The sequence below is a fragment of the Myodes glareolus genome, chromosome 15 (genome assembly GCF_982192425.1).
Source record: "Myodes glareolus chromosome 15, mMyoGla1.1, whole genome shotgun sequence".
NCBI lineage: Eukaryota > Metazoa > Chordata > Mammalia > Rodentia > Cricetidae > Myodes > Myodes glareolus.
In genome coordinates, this window is record NC_142040.1 from 45,786,014 (window position 1) to 45,799,950 (window position 13,937).

General features: G+C 40.2%; 1 protein-coding gene across 4 annotated transcripts in view; it reads right to left on the reverse strand.

Annotated features, from left to right (window-relative positions):
* Positions 1-2,169: 2,169 nt before the first annotated feature.
* Nnt (nicotinamide nucleotide transhydrogenase) overlaps positions 2,170-13,937 on the reverse strand; it is an 87,792-nt gene continuing 76,024 nt past the window's right edge. For all 4 annotated transcript variants that reach the window (XM_048443066.3, XM_048443064.3, XM_048443065.3 and 1 more), the window contains exons 20-22: positions 6,460-6,578; positions 5,085-5,200; positions 2,170-3,099 (exon numbers count right to left, since the gene is read on the reverse strand). In XM_048443066.3, the coding sequence (XP_048299023.3) occupies positions 2,950-3,099; positions 5,085-5,200; positions 6,460-6,578 (385 nt within the window). In that variant the 3' untranslated portion in view covers positions 2,170-2,949. The remainder of the gene's footprint in view (positions 3,100-5,084; positions 5,201-6,459; positions 6,579-13,937) is intronic.

The following is a 13,937-nucleotide window of genomic DNA, read 5'->3' on the forward strand; positions in this document are numbered from 1 at the left end:
TTGTTATTTGGGAGTTGTTTTAGTTTAGTTTTTGAGATAGAGTCTTACATAGTATGGGCTCATTTCAAACTTGCTAGACAACTGAGCCTGACCTTCAACTCCTGATCCTCTTGCCTCTCCCCGCCACCCCCAGCACTCAAGTTGCAGGCATGACTTAAGGAGTTAAATATTTGAAAGTCTTTCAAATGAATCTTTGAAATATCTTGTGCAATAAAGTTAAGTAAAACCAACTGGATCATGAACTAGATGGGCAGGCGTGTGTGTGTGTGTGTGTGTGTGTGTGTGTGGTGTGTGTGTGTGTTTACTATAAATAACAAAAGTAAATAAATCTTAGTGTGTTTGTTTATTTGGTGTTTTTTCACGCTTTGAGACTGGTGACTAGGTATCTCAGGATGCCCTAGAGCTTGCAGTCCTACTGCGCAGTCTCCTGATTGCTGCTATTACGGGCACGAGCAAACACGCAGCCTGCTACTGTTTTGCTGTCACTTGTTTTCCTCCTTGGAAGGGTTCCTAGGAGCCGCTGCAGCAACCAAGTGTAGTCTCAGGGCCCAGTGCTTGGCTTTAGGATGAATGCCAGATGCTGCCTTCAGGGTTAGCTCCTTTGACTATGCCTCCCTTTCCCCGCTCTACAACTAAAGGGGCTTTGCCCAAAGGAAACCAGGCCTAGCATCCCCTTCGCTCCGGTGATTCACCCCTCCCTCCCGAACATCAAGAGCCAGCAATAGTAACTCAGGAGTCTATACCATGAGTCAGTTTCGCTTTCCTGACTCATGGGTCTCGGAAGGATTCTGCGTTATCTACAGTAGCAAAGCCCTGTCCTGTGTCTCAAATAGTCCCTCAGGGGACCTCTGTTTTCCCTGAAGAGGTCCACTAACCAATGACTGATTCAGGTGAAAATCAAGGGATCACTCCTCATTTGCCCCAGCTTCCGAAAAACAAAAGTCTCAGCCTTAAATTAGGCAAATATTCCCCCTTTTTTCTCATATAAATACTATTTGCCATAAACTAAAACTGCCATGCTTCAGGTATTGGAAGTGGTACTTAAAGCACCAAGAAAGACAACAGAGCAGAGCAAACCTGGGTTTCTCAATCCTGGCACTATTGACATTTGGGGAGCAAACACACCGTGTAGTACCCAGTGCGGAAGGGGTCCTGTGCATTTAGGGTGGTCATTCTGCAGCATCCCTGGCCTTTTCCCCGTTGAATGACAGTAGGATCTACCAGTACTGATAACCAAAAATGTCTCTGGATAGATACCATCAAGAGGCACCGGGGGAAAGAAGACCCTCCCCCCTCAATCATTTTTAAATTTAAATTGGATCTGGGAACTGCTTTTCACAAACTAACTTGCTACTTTCTAGAAACACCTACAGCTACTTTAAAAGAAGGAAGGAGGCATGAATAAAGATACTGTTTAATTTCGTCTGGTAGAACTTTTATGATAGACCCCAACCCTGAAGTTACTAGTGATCTCAGATCCATCAGTAAATTGAATTTATTTCTTAGACATTTAAAAGGAATCGTTGCTGTTCTAAGATCGTCCCCCTCCCTTCCTCCCCTACTCATCCTTTATCTCAGGCCCAGCAAAACAACTTGCTCAACAGATCGTGTGCTTGATTAACTTGATAAAGATGAGAAAAGTTTGCACCTGTAATCTTCAGATTTAGAGATGGTTTGTATGAGTCAATAATATTTTTTTGCTTGTTTTGTTTTTCCAATCCTAGGAATGTGCTGAGGACCTCAGACACGCAAGGCAAGCACTCAACCAACTAATTCATATCCCTGGGCCTTGTATGGGTTAATGATTGCTTTGAGAGACTTGGTACCAAATGGAGTGCACAGAGAGACAGAATCCCAATAATGTTCCACATTTGTCTCTACTTAAGAACTTTTGAAATAAAGATAAATTCACAAAGAAAAGCCACAAAGACTTCTATAAAAGACATGATTTTTACAGGTTCTTCAAGATAATGCCTAAAGATACTGCTGCCACTTTTGAGTACAACCACATGCTATATGAGCTCAAAAGTCACTATGGTTTTGAGAACCATTCAGTCTTCCAAACAATGAAGAGAGATTAATTCTACCTATTAGGCCTTCCTTCCGTGTTTATCACGAGTAGAACCATCCACTTTCTGCTCTTTGTCCCCAGAGAGAAGTCTACAACACTTGGAAAACATGATGTATTTATTAGTCAAATGGCTGCATTCCATTCAAGAGCACTCAATACAGCATCACACATTATAAACTGATTGAACTGGGAGCATTATAAACTGGGAGCAATCTCCAGTTGACAATTCGGTTTTGTAAAAATACAACTAATTTTAAGTTATCTTTTACTGAACACATCAAGCGGATTGTTTCCAGCATCTCTGAAAAGCTATATAGTCCTTTTACATATTAAAATAGAAGTGAGAAAATAGATCTTTGGAGTCTAGAATCTAAAGTACAGCCTGATAGCCTGAAGTAGATTTGGTGTGACTGTTTAGACTGTGGATAAAACGCAAAAGGACAGGCCAGGAGTTGATTTAAAAAAAAAAAAAAAAAAGTTTCAAATTAGTCACATTTGGTGAAAGAAAAAAAAACTAAACACAGGTGGCTGCGACGTTCACACTGTCTAATATTTTTCAGACCAAAATACATCCTGAAATCCTCAACATCCAACTTCTGAACTCATTTCCAGCGACTGAAAGGGAATTTTAAAACCCAAAGAGGTTGCAGTAAACGAGGTTGTTCTTTCACTCCTTACAAAGTACTTTTGCCTTTTAGCAATGGAAACTAGAAAAAGATAGAGGTTGAGGATTCTCAATGCTTTTTGAGGATCAGGGTTGCTGATCTTGAAAACCTGTTGGTTTGCGGGGCTTCTTTGGGGCCTTGAGCACTTTGCCATCCATGTGTGCTTTATTTATCTGTTCCTGCAACAAAAGACAGCAGCGTGGTCGTTAACATTCACTTCTGATAGGATTCTCGGACTTTGGCCTGCAGAGCATCGCATGTCTTCTTGGCATCACCCAGAAGCATAGCTGTGTTGGGTTTGTAGAAGATCGGATTGTCTACTGCAGCATAGCCAACACCCAGGGACCTCTTCATGACAATGACCTACGAACCAAAGAGAGAAGAGAGTCTATTCAACAGGACATGATTGGTACAAAGTATTGCCTTTCCCTGGTTTTGTTGTTGTACTTAAGTGTACGTTACTTTTTTACTTTTATTTATTTATGTGCATAAATGCATAGTTATAGGGTCCAGGAGGTAGCTCAATGCATGTGGGTGTTACTCAATACTTAAGTCAGGTAAAACATGTCTACCTCCTCTGACGTCTGTCATGTATTTATTTATGGTGGGAACAGTCAAAGTACTCCATTCCAGCTGTGAAATATACATTCCTCATAGAAACCCAGTTGTGCAATAGCACACAAGATTTCTTTCCCAGGTGTAAAAAAGACCTGTCCCACTATTAATTGTTCAGTACTGATTATTTTTAAACGGATGTTTATGTTACATTAATGCTCATTTTTAATCACACTCTTCTGCCCATTAGAAGAAAGTTCTTATTTAAAGTTTATAAGTGATAAGATTACAGTGATTAGTCATCCTTGTGCTTTTCTCTACAAAGTCTACGAATAACATTTTCTAATCAGAAAAATAACACAGTGAGGTCATTCATTTTTCTATGGATCAGCTAAGAAAACAGGCTTAGTGCATAGGCTTCCACATGAGAATTCTAACACAAATATAACTGAGTGGGGGAAATGGCATGATCTGTGTCTTTCACTTTAGACTAAATCAGAAAGTTCTTGGACAAAGGCTTGTCAAAGTCATTTCTCTCGAGGATGGAGCTAACAGAACAGAGTACATCAACCAAGCACCATGATGGAGCTTGGTTGACCAAGAAACACTGACATAGCATAGATCTACACACTGACATTTACTACAGATTTTGATATCTTGCAAATGTCAAATTGGTTCTTAATAAATTAAAAGCCTCTGAATGGTCTTCTGGAACATACAATCTACTCAAAACTGGAAGCAGTGAAAATGTGCTCACACATTATATGACATTAGTACAATAATGCAATTTTGAAGTCTTTCAAATATTGACTACTATGCAATATTATATAGAGAGATATATATGCCATACATACATAAGCAAGGACATCTTGAATCTACTCACTCATCTCAAACAGTACATTTTCAACTCATGTATTTGGAACAAAAGAAACAAAATTAATGGGTAATATACATTGTTACTATAGTTTCTTTTTAAGTTATATTTTATTTTATTTTAATTATATGTATGTGGTGGAGTGCGCAAATGCAAACTTTAGGGTCTGGAAGGTGCTGGACCCCTAGTCACAGGTGGTGGTGAGCCTCCCAGTGTGGGTACTGGGAGCTGAACTCTGGTCCTCTACAAGAGCAGTAAACACTCTTAACTGCCAAGCACCCCTCTGGCCCCAGCCTTGCTATAATTCTTACAATATAAGCATGGTTTCAGAACAGTAAAGCAATGTCCCTCTTCTGGGTCAGAAGAGCATTTAAAAGCCTTTGAATTCTCTACAATCTAGCAGTGAGCTTTGCGCAGGAGCCGTGTGCATGAGCGAAGCGTCCTTTCTTGTGCCCTGTTATGGTTGGGATTTTTAAATCACCTCCCTGTTAGACAGTCCATAACAACATACAAATACCCTATAAAAAATAAATTGGAAAAAAAAAATGTGCTCGCCTTGGTATAGGAAGGCGATGATACTGAATCACTGTCCCAGAGGGAAGCCATCTGCTTCACTGGACTCAATCTGGAATTTGGCCAGACACATTCCAATCGCTTACAGCCCTTTTTCTTCAGCTGTGGTAACAGATTTTTGCTAATCCAGCCACATAATCTCATCTGGTTCTACTCACGATGCAGCATTCACTTGGGTTCTATGGTGGCTGGAGAGCAGAAGGAAGCTGGACATGGAGAGCTGACCCTCCCCTATGCTTGCAACCCTGAGACTCCTAAAAGGCATCACCAATTCTCATTAAGATTCGCATGTATATATTTCAAGTGACGTTTGAGCGTGAGAATGAGCGTAAGTCTAAAGATGTACCTGTTTAGACTTCCAGACCTCAAGAACTGGCATGCCTGCAATAATAGAGTTGGGATCCTCTTGAGCTGCTGAATTCACAGTGTCATTAGCTCCAATGACAAGAACCAAATCAGTGTCTATATGTGAAGACAGAGAGGAGAGACAGAAAATATAAAACACAGTAGGGCATTGCACTTCTTTACAGGCAAATTATAGTGATTTATTAACAAAAACAAAACCAAATACTTAGAAAAGGCTCATTTGTGCTACACACAGCTTTACCAGAAAATGGCACCAAGCTAGAAGCCAGCAGTAGGACATGCATGGAGCTTTCGCATCCTGACCAAAATCTGCTCTATGATGCTTACCTTCCCATCAGACCTACCTAATCTGACATTATAATTCGTTTATTGTCCCCAAATTATCTTGCTATTCACATGATTTTATAAGATCTGAATCCATTTTCAACTCTTAAAATGACCAATTAAGATGCAATCTAATGTCAAAAAAAAAAAACAATGTCTGAAAGTCTGTGCTGTATTAAAGCTGTGTCCATAATTCCAGGAACTGGTTGGTTTTACACATAATTTAACAACAGTTAAATTTAAAAAGGAGCGTAAAATTAAAATGACCTAAATTCTCTCTTTAAGGACTATAATTTAAATTACCTAAGGATGCTGCCATAATGCCATGTGCATCTCGACATCCACACAATTTCGGGGTTTTTTTCCCTCTAATAAACAGTGTGTGTGTGTGTGTGTGTGTGTGTGTGTGTGTGTGTGTGTGTGTAGTTTACAGTGGATTCTTGCCAGAGGGAACTGGTCTAATTTTAACAAACATGATCTTGGGCCAAACATCATTACCATTCCACATCAACACAATGACAGCTATAAAGTACAGTGTCTTATCTTATGAAGTCCCAGTACTTATAAATGAAGAGGGGAGGAGATGAAAGGAGAGGAGAGAAAGAACACATGAGCTACTTCACTGATCAAGACTAGCATTTCAGACACCAAGCACTCATCCACAGAAGCACTTCTGTAAATGAGGAGTCTTTGGTGAGTGTGTAGTTCAAGGCTACCAGAGTAGGGACCTGGATACAAAAGCCAGGTCTATCCAGGTTCCAGATTCACCTGCGCACTATGCCCCAGGACTTTCAGCATCCTTCGGTTCGGTTCTCGTGAAAGAATACATTCAATCGTGTGTTTGATAAATTCATTGCAACTCATTGAATAAAAGCCTTCGCTCACCTAACTGTGGCCTCGTGTCTATTGTATCCATATCACTCTATAATTTCTCGGTCTTCACCAATCCCACAATCATATTCTAAATGTAGTACCACTTCATGCATAATATCAAAGGGTGTTTAAAGCGTGCCATCATCCCCACTGCTTACCTGGGAAATCGTTGTTGATCTCATCCATTTCTAGCACAATATCATAGGGCACTCCCGCCTCAGCAAGAAGCACGTTAAGCTGACCAGGCATTCGGCCCGCAACTGGGTGAATTCCAAACCTGGATATGAAACAAATGAACAGCTGGCCTAACTTGATAGGCCAAGTGTGCAGAGGTTCCAGCATCCCCTCCGAATCTGCACGCCTTGTTCTTGGCACCTCTGCTTTCTCCTAGCCCTATCTGATTTCTGCAAGCAGAAGGGGAATTTGGTGAGAAATAGGGTCATTCTACAAATGCTGAAGTTGGAAATTCAGTGTCTTCGGACGTATAAACTATAGCTTCATAAAACAACACAGTAACTTTGAAACCTTATTCTTCCACGTATGTCTTAGGTGCCACGATCTTTCAACAGTATTAATAAATAATATCCCTTCATGTTTAAGGGCTTCAAATTCTCCCATGGTACTTTCTGGTAGATCCTAATCTCTTAAAACAGCAAATCAGTCTGGAATTGTTTCCAATTTAAAAGTCAACATTAGTCTATCAAATATTGCCGCCATGTTCAATTTGAGCCCCTATGATAAAAGGCGGAGAAAAAATACTATACTCATAGTGTTGAAGGTTCTGTTTTTCAGAGACTGATACTAAACATCACAAAAGAAATGAGATAATGGCACACTGAAGGACAGAGTACATAACACATGGAGTTCTGTAGTTAAAGCAAAGAGGTTGAAGCATCAAGTGGTTTCTTCCAACCAGACACACTGTACTTTGTATATAAATCCTATGTCTTGGCCACCATATTTATGTTTCAACACCTGGCACATAGGAAAAGTTCACAAAAAGTGAATGAATTAATTTAGAGAAGAAATGTCATTTGTAGAATCTCTTGGTAGATATCCATCAAACCACAGCTTTAACACAGTTGAGAAAGGATAGAGAGAAGGGAGAGTGGACATGAGAAGGGAAATCAACCCCCAATCCAAAGTTTAGTTGGAGCTCCTCATCAGCCCAGAGGCAGGAATTCCAGCACACCTCACATTTGCTGTAAAGGTTACCTAGAGACAATATTCCTTTTGCATGCTAATGTTTCTAATAAGAATGTTAAAGTAGCAATGAGTTATTGCTAATATTTAGCAATGTATCATTGCTATATATTAAGACGTAAGCATAAAGATCAACCCTCATCAAAGAAGCTTCTTCTTGCAGCAGTGGTTAATACAGAGACCCACAACTCAACAACACGTAGGGAATGAGAGACTTTGAAGTACTCAGCTCTAAGTGGGCTATCTACATCACACTCCTCTCCTCAAGGCTCAGGGATGTATGTGGATGAGGGGGAAGAAAGATTTTAAGAGTCGGAGGCAGAGAATGACTTTAAGGAAACAGCGTTTTCCAGGCACAAGAAGTTATTTGCAATTGAGAGCTCTTAGAGAGGAAATGTCAGTTTTCTCTAAAGGACTGATGTTTAGTCTATCAGTCACATTTCTTAGTAGGCCTCATGCTCAGAAATAGTTGGCCAACTCAAACTAAACTCCACACGGTTATTTAGTAGTTGTTGTTGTTATTGTTTTATTTTGTCTTTCTTTGCCTAGGAGAAAGAAAAAAAGACTATGAAGTTGGGTCAGTAGGAAGGTGGGCAAGGATGCTGGAGAAGGGGAAGAATATAATCTATACATTGTATGAAATACTCAGTGAATAGACAATAACACCAGCATGGAGAAATGTACACATATACAGCCTTACTCTTTACTTAGACACAAACCTATAACTTTTTTAGAAATGTCACAGGAACCCCTATTCTAATAAAGGATGTTTAATATCACCCCCTTATGCACCTACATGTGTATCTTACCAGATTAAAATCCTATCCAAATGATTACCAGAGCCACCCTATAATCCCACTCAGTGAAGCAGAAAGAGTCGAGAGAGATGGCTCTGCAGTCAAGAGCACTTGCTGCTCTTCCCAAGGACTGGAGGCACAGCTCCCAGGATCTAAGATTGCTAACAACCACCTATATATAGTTCCAGCTCCAGGAGTTCTGTTGCCCTCTTCTGGCCTCCATACATATTGCACTCATGTGCTCATTCCCACAGGACCTTAATGCTTACCTTGAACCAACACAAATAACCTAGGATAATTATAAGATAGCACCTAAGACTTTTAGGATTAGGATATGAATGTACAGAGGGAATGTATTATTTAGTCAACCACAAGCAATATTAAAAGTCCATGAACTAGGGTTCTATTTTAGCTGACAACCCAATATACACTCTGTGTTTTTCTTTTAGAACTCAATGCTTGGAAACTCTTTGGTTCCAATTTTTTATTTAATTTTAATTTAGTTTTGTTTTATTTTTAATACTGCCTTTGTTGTCTTTAAATTTCTCTGTCTACCATTTTTATGCTTTAATAGTGATGTCTTGGACCAAGTTAAAAAATCAAGACTCCTGAAATATATTAGCTCTTGTTCTAACATCTTGATTAGCCACAGACTGCATAGAGACAATATTTCTGTTTGGCTGGCTGTGGAGGGTAAATAAGCACAAAGCTAGCCATCATGCTACAACGACTATCCCAAAGGGGGATCACTTTATAGATCTGTTTGCATAATAATTTATTACACTGAGCTTTAGGGCTCTATGTTTGGAGCAAACTTCATGTAAGATTATTAAAAGAGAATGCCAATGTTTTGAGAGAAATAACAGATCCCATTCAAATTTGTAGAAATATATATGCATGCTGATGAGTCAACATGAATTTGTAACAATTCTGGCCCATGGAGCTGGCTAATCTCCAAAGCACGTATTAAAATTAATTGTATTAGACACTGGTTGGCCATAACCAGCAATTTCCATGAACGGACCGGCCAAAGCTCATCAATGCTCCATCATCACATAACGAATATCCAGATCCAGAATTCTAACATAGAAAGACTACCAGCCTTTTAGTTCTTCTCTTTGGGCCATTGAAATGATCCTTTATTGTGTACATACTTTAAACACTAAGTCAGCTCTCCCTGACCACAACAGGATTCTGCAAAGGAAAACCACTGCTAACATGGAATCACAGAGTGGTCACCCAGGCACCCATAACTTTCTTCATCTCCCCCATCCCCTCCTGCACCATCATTACAAGAGAGTATCACTGTGCCCTTCCCACCAGGGGCTCCTTGAGCACAGAACCATGTCTTACTAAGTAGTCCCCAAGGTCCCTGGAACTCTATTTCAGGCCCTCCATGAAAAGAAGAGGGTTTCAGACAGCATATCCCAAGAATATACACTGGCTGAAAAAATTTTAAATCTCTTTCTAATGAAAGAATTTGGGGTTCGGGCAGCAGTCAGAAGTTTTCATTTGCACAAGCATTTGGACAATTGACTTCTACACCCCTTAGTTTCCTCATAAGGATGATGGAATCGAAAGGAAAGCTTCTACAGGGGATTGTGGGTTTAAATAAGACAGCTCACAAAGAGCTTTACCTACAGAGTGCTTTTCACCAGCACCAAACAGCTGAAGGACTTCATAACTGTGGTGGTTTGAGTAAGAATGGCCCCCAAGCCAGGCAGAGCCTTTAATCCCAGCACTCAGGAGGCAGAGGAAGGTAGAGCTCTGTGAGTCTGGGACCAGTCTTGTCTACAGAGTGAATTCCAGGACAGTCAGAACTACGCACTAAGAAACCATGTCTTACCAAAACAGCCCCTAGCTCCTATAAACTCATATATTTGAGTGCTTAGTCATTAGGGAGTGGCACTACTTGAGAGGGATTAGGAGGTGTGGCCTTATTAGAGGAAATGTTACTGAGAGTGGACTTTGAGGTTTCAAAAGTCGAAACCAGGCCCAGTCTCTCTTTCTCTTTTCCTGCTGCCTGTGGATTTGTGGATTCAGATGTAGAACTCTCAACTACTTCGTCAGCACCATGTCTGCTTGTATGCTACCATGCTCCCCACCATAGACTAAACATCTGAAATTGTAAGCAAACCCCAATCAACTGCTCTCTTTTATACAAGTTTCTGTGCTCATGATGTCTCTTCACAGCAATAAAATACTGGCTGTGACAATACCCCACACAGCAATGGCACTAGTCTGCTCAAATACACGTAGAAATAGAAATGCTCGTTGTACTCAACAATTAAGTATAATTTTCTTTGCTCACATATTCCAAACCAACACGCATTTTTACCTTCAACAAATGTTAGGGCTTTTTTTTTTTTTAGTAACATTCTAGGTTGCTTTTCCAATTTTTACCTTGAAATGCTAATGTAGTATATAGTAAATACTGATATGGTCTCCCAAAAAGCCAGAAGTTCTTTGTACTTGCAACAAAAAAAAAAAAACAAACAGAGAAATGATACAATCAATATAAGTTAAAATCAATAATAATGAACACTAGACTCACTGAGAACTTTGTAATAACTAATATTCAGAGGCATGTCAAATTTCAGAAGTTCACAGTTAACCATTCAATAGATACCAGTAGGCAGAAAAGTATTGCTTTATTTGACAGACACAGCAAACAACATCACCAAAGTCAGAATAATCTCTGAAAGTATCTTCCACACTTTTTGTCATTTTTGTCTTTCAACTATGAGAATTATAGTCTTTGGTGGAAACTTATATAACAAAGAAGCTTAGTACTCAGTTAGCAATTAAAAATAGGTTCAAGTCCTTTGAGGGGAAAATGGGGCAATCTACTCTAATGAAACAACCCAATCTTTTGGGTTTTAATTAGTCAAGAAAGAATAAAAACAAGTATGAATGTACACAGAACTATTCATGGGCATCTAGTAACTGGATAAAATCTGGGAAGGGAACAATTCAAAAGTATCATTTTTTTATAGTTTCTTTTGTAGTCGACAATGATATAAACCCCGTTCTTACAGCTTTTTGCAACTCTACATTAGATTTCAAATACTGCACGTTGTAAAGGAGACAAAACTCCATCTTCACACAACAACATGAATTCCCATGATCACAGGCTTTGAAGACGATATGTCCTAACCAGGGTTCACTGTAGCAGTTGGTCTTGGACATGTGGAGCTATTAAAGATTAAAAAACATTCCCCCACATGGGTCCTACCACAACTGTTCAAATAAATCCTATTTTCCTTTTGACATTATGGAAATGTCTGTCTAGGTCAGCTATGAAACACGAAGAATGGCTTATTGAATTGAGCATTCTAATTCAACAACTAGACAAAGAAACTAAGTCCAGTGGGGCCCCTTGCTAGTGCTTCTAGAATTTTCTCCAGCTTGTAGACTCAAAATTTCAAATACTGAAAGGCTCCGTGGGCGGTTTTGTTTGCTTTGTTCTTTGCTTTTTTTTTTTAAGATGTACTTTATAACCTTCAACCACTCAATTTTAACTCTTTATATTCACTGTGCAAAATAATTTCTATATTTAGCGTCATTGAAGGGTTAACCTCCTTTACGTTATGGAATTTTCATCTTAAAAACAAATTGCAAAATGAGGGCAATGCAAATGACAATATTTCTGAATTCTGCTTCCCAAAGCCACTGCCTCACAATTTTCTAAGTATTTTGGGGACTGGTAGATTAGTAACAAGACAGAAAGAAAAGTAAAAAGAGAATTCATTTGCTGAAAATCTACTTCTATTTTAAAACCATAGATATCTCTAAATCATTAAGATTGTTGTCATGGTTCCTAACAGTGGGAGTGGGGACCATCTCTGACTCTTTTGCTTGCTTTTGGGACCCTTTTCCTCCTACCTGGTTTCTTCTTTCGGCCTTGATATGAGGATATGTGCCTAGTCTTTTTGTAACTTGTTAAGCCAAGTTTAGCTAACATCCCTGGCAGGCTTGTTCTTTTCTGAAGGGAGAGAGAAAAGGAACAGATGGGGTAGAGGGGAGGAGGGGACCAGAAGAAGTGGAGAGAGAGAAATCTGCAGTCAGAATGTAATATATGAGAGAAGAATGAATGAACAAATGAATGAATGAACGAACTGTTGTCATAAATACTTATAGTTTTATGTTGCCTCCATATCCATTTGGAAGACAGGGCTGTTACATTCAAGAAACACGGTGTGGTTGTTTGAATGTAATTGGCCCCATAATCTCATACAGAGTGGCACTATCAGGAAGTGTGGCTTTGTTGCAACAGGTATGATCTTGTTGGAGAAAGTGTGTCACTGTGGGGGTGGCCTTTGAAATCTCCTATGCTCAAGCAAAGCTCAGTGTTACAGTTCACTTCCTGTTGCCTGCAGATCAAGATGTGTAACTCTCACTTCCCTCTCCACCACCACGCCTGCCTGCATGCTACGGTGTTGGCCATAATTAAATGGAGACAGAAACTGTAAGCCAGCTTCCACTAAATGTTACCCTTTAGAAGAGTTACCTGTGGTCTCGGTGTCTCTTCACAGTACTGGAAACCCTAAGACACAGCTTAGTCATCCCTGACATTCTCCAACTTTCTGTTTACTCCTCCCTGAGGCTGATCCAGGTTCGGCTCTTCGGCTCTGTACATCTGAAGCTATACTGCAGTCTCGCTGCAACCCATAGATTCCTGTCCACTTCCGCTAAACTCATGAAGAGAAACTGTTCGGATACTGCCTTGGACCCAGCAAAGACCTGGGCTTCATGGCCTCGTTTGTGCTCTCTCTCTCTCTCTCCCTCCCTCCCTCCCTCTCCCTCCCCCTCCCTCTCTCTCTCCACTCCCTCCCTCTCTCTACCCCCACCTTGGCTGCTGACTGAACATGTTAGTTTCCCTCTAATCTTCCCAGGTGACCTTAATCTATGGCCTTCTTCTCTCCGGAATTTATATGTAATATACTATTTCTGTGATGTCGCATAATTCATGAAACTTCCTTCTCTCTTCCTCCTCTATGTGACCCGGCCAACACGCCCTCTTCACGGTAGGCCTCTCCTAGGGACTGCTCACCATCATCGGCATTCACTGGGCATGTATCAATCAAGAGACACGAGGGCAAGCAACCTGTTATGAATTAAGGTCACAGACTGGCCACTCGGGCATCAGATCATCCATCAGGAAACAATGGCATATGAAAGGCACACTACAAACAACCGTTGTGTCGTCTACCCAGGGGCCCTGCCAGGACAGGGCTAGATTTAAAAGCACCTTTCTAGCAGAGACGCTAAAGCCAAATTAGAGGAGCATCACACCTTAATAGCGAAATTAGACCTTAAAGATCCTCCTAGGACCTTCAAGCCATTCTAGGAAACAGTTACTGGGAGTTACATCGTCATATAGACATAGTGATTGGTCACACAATGTGTAAGAAACCCCACCGTAAATGCAAGAGACAGCCATTCAAGGACCTCCGTATTCTATATTTGCATGTGACAATAACCTGTTCTGAGGAAGATCCCTGGAAGTAATAAAAGGATATGTTACTAGAGTCAATAGTTTTAAATTTTACTTATACATTTCTCCTGGGGCCAATATGGCAGGTGAACGAAAAAGGAAAGGTCTTGTGGTCTATCAACTACTTGTCAGAATTTTC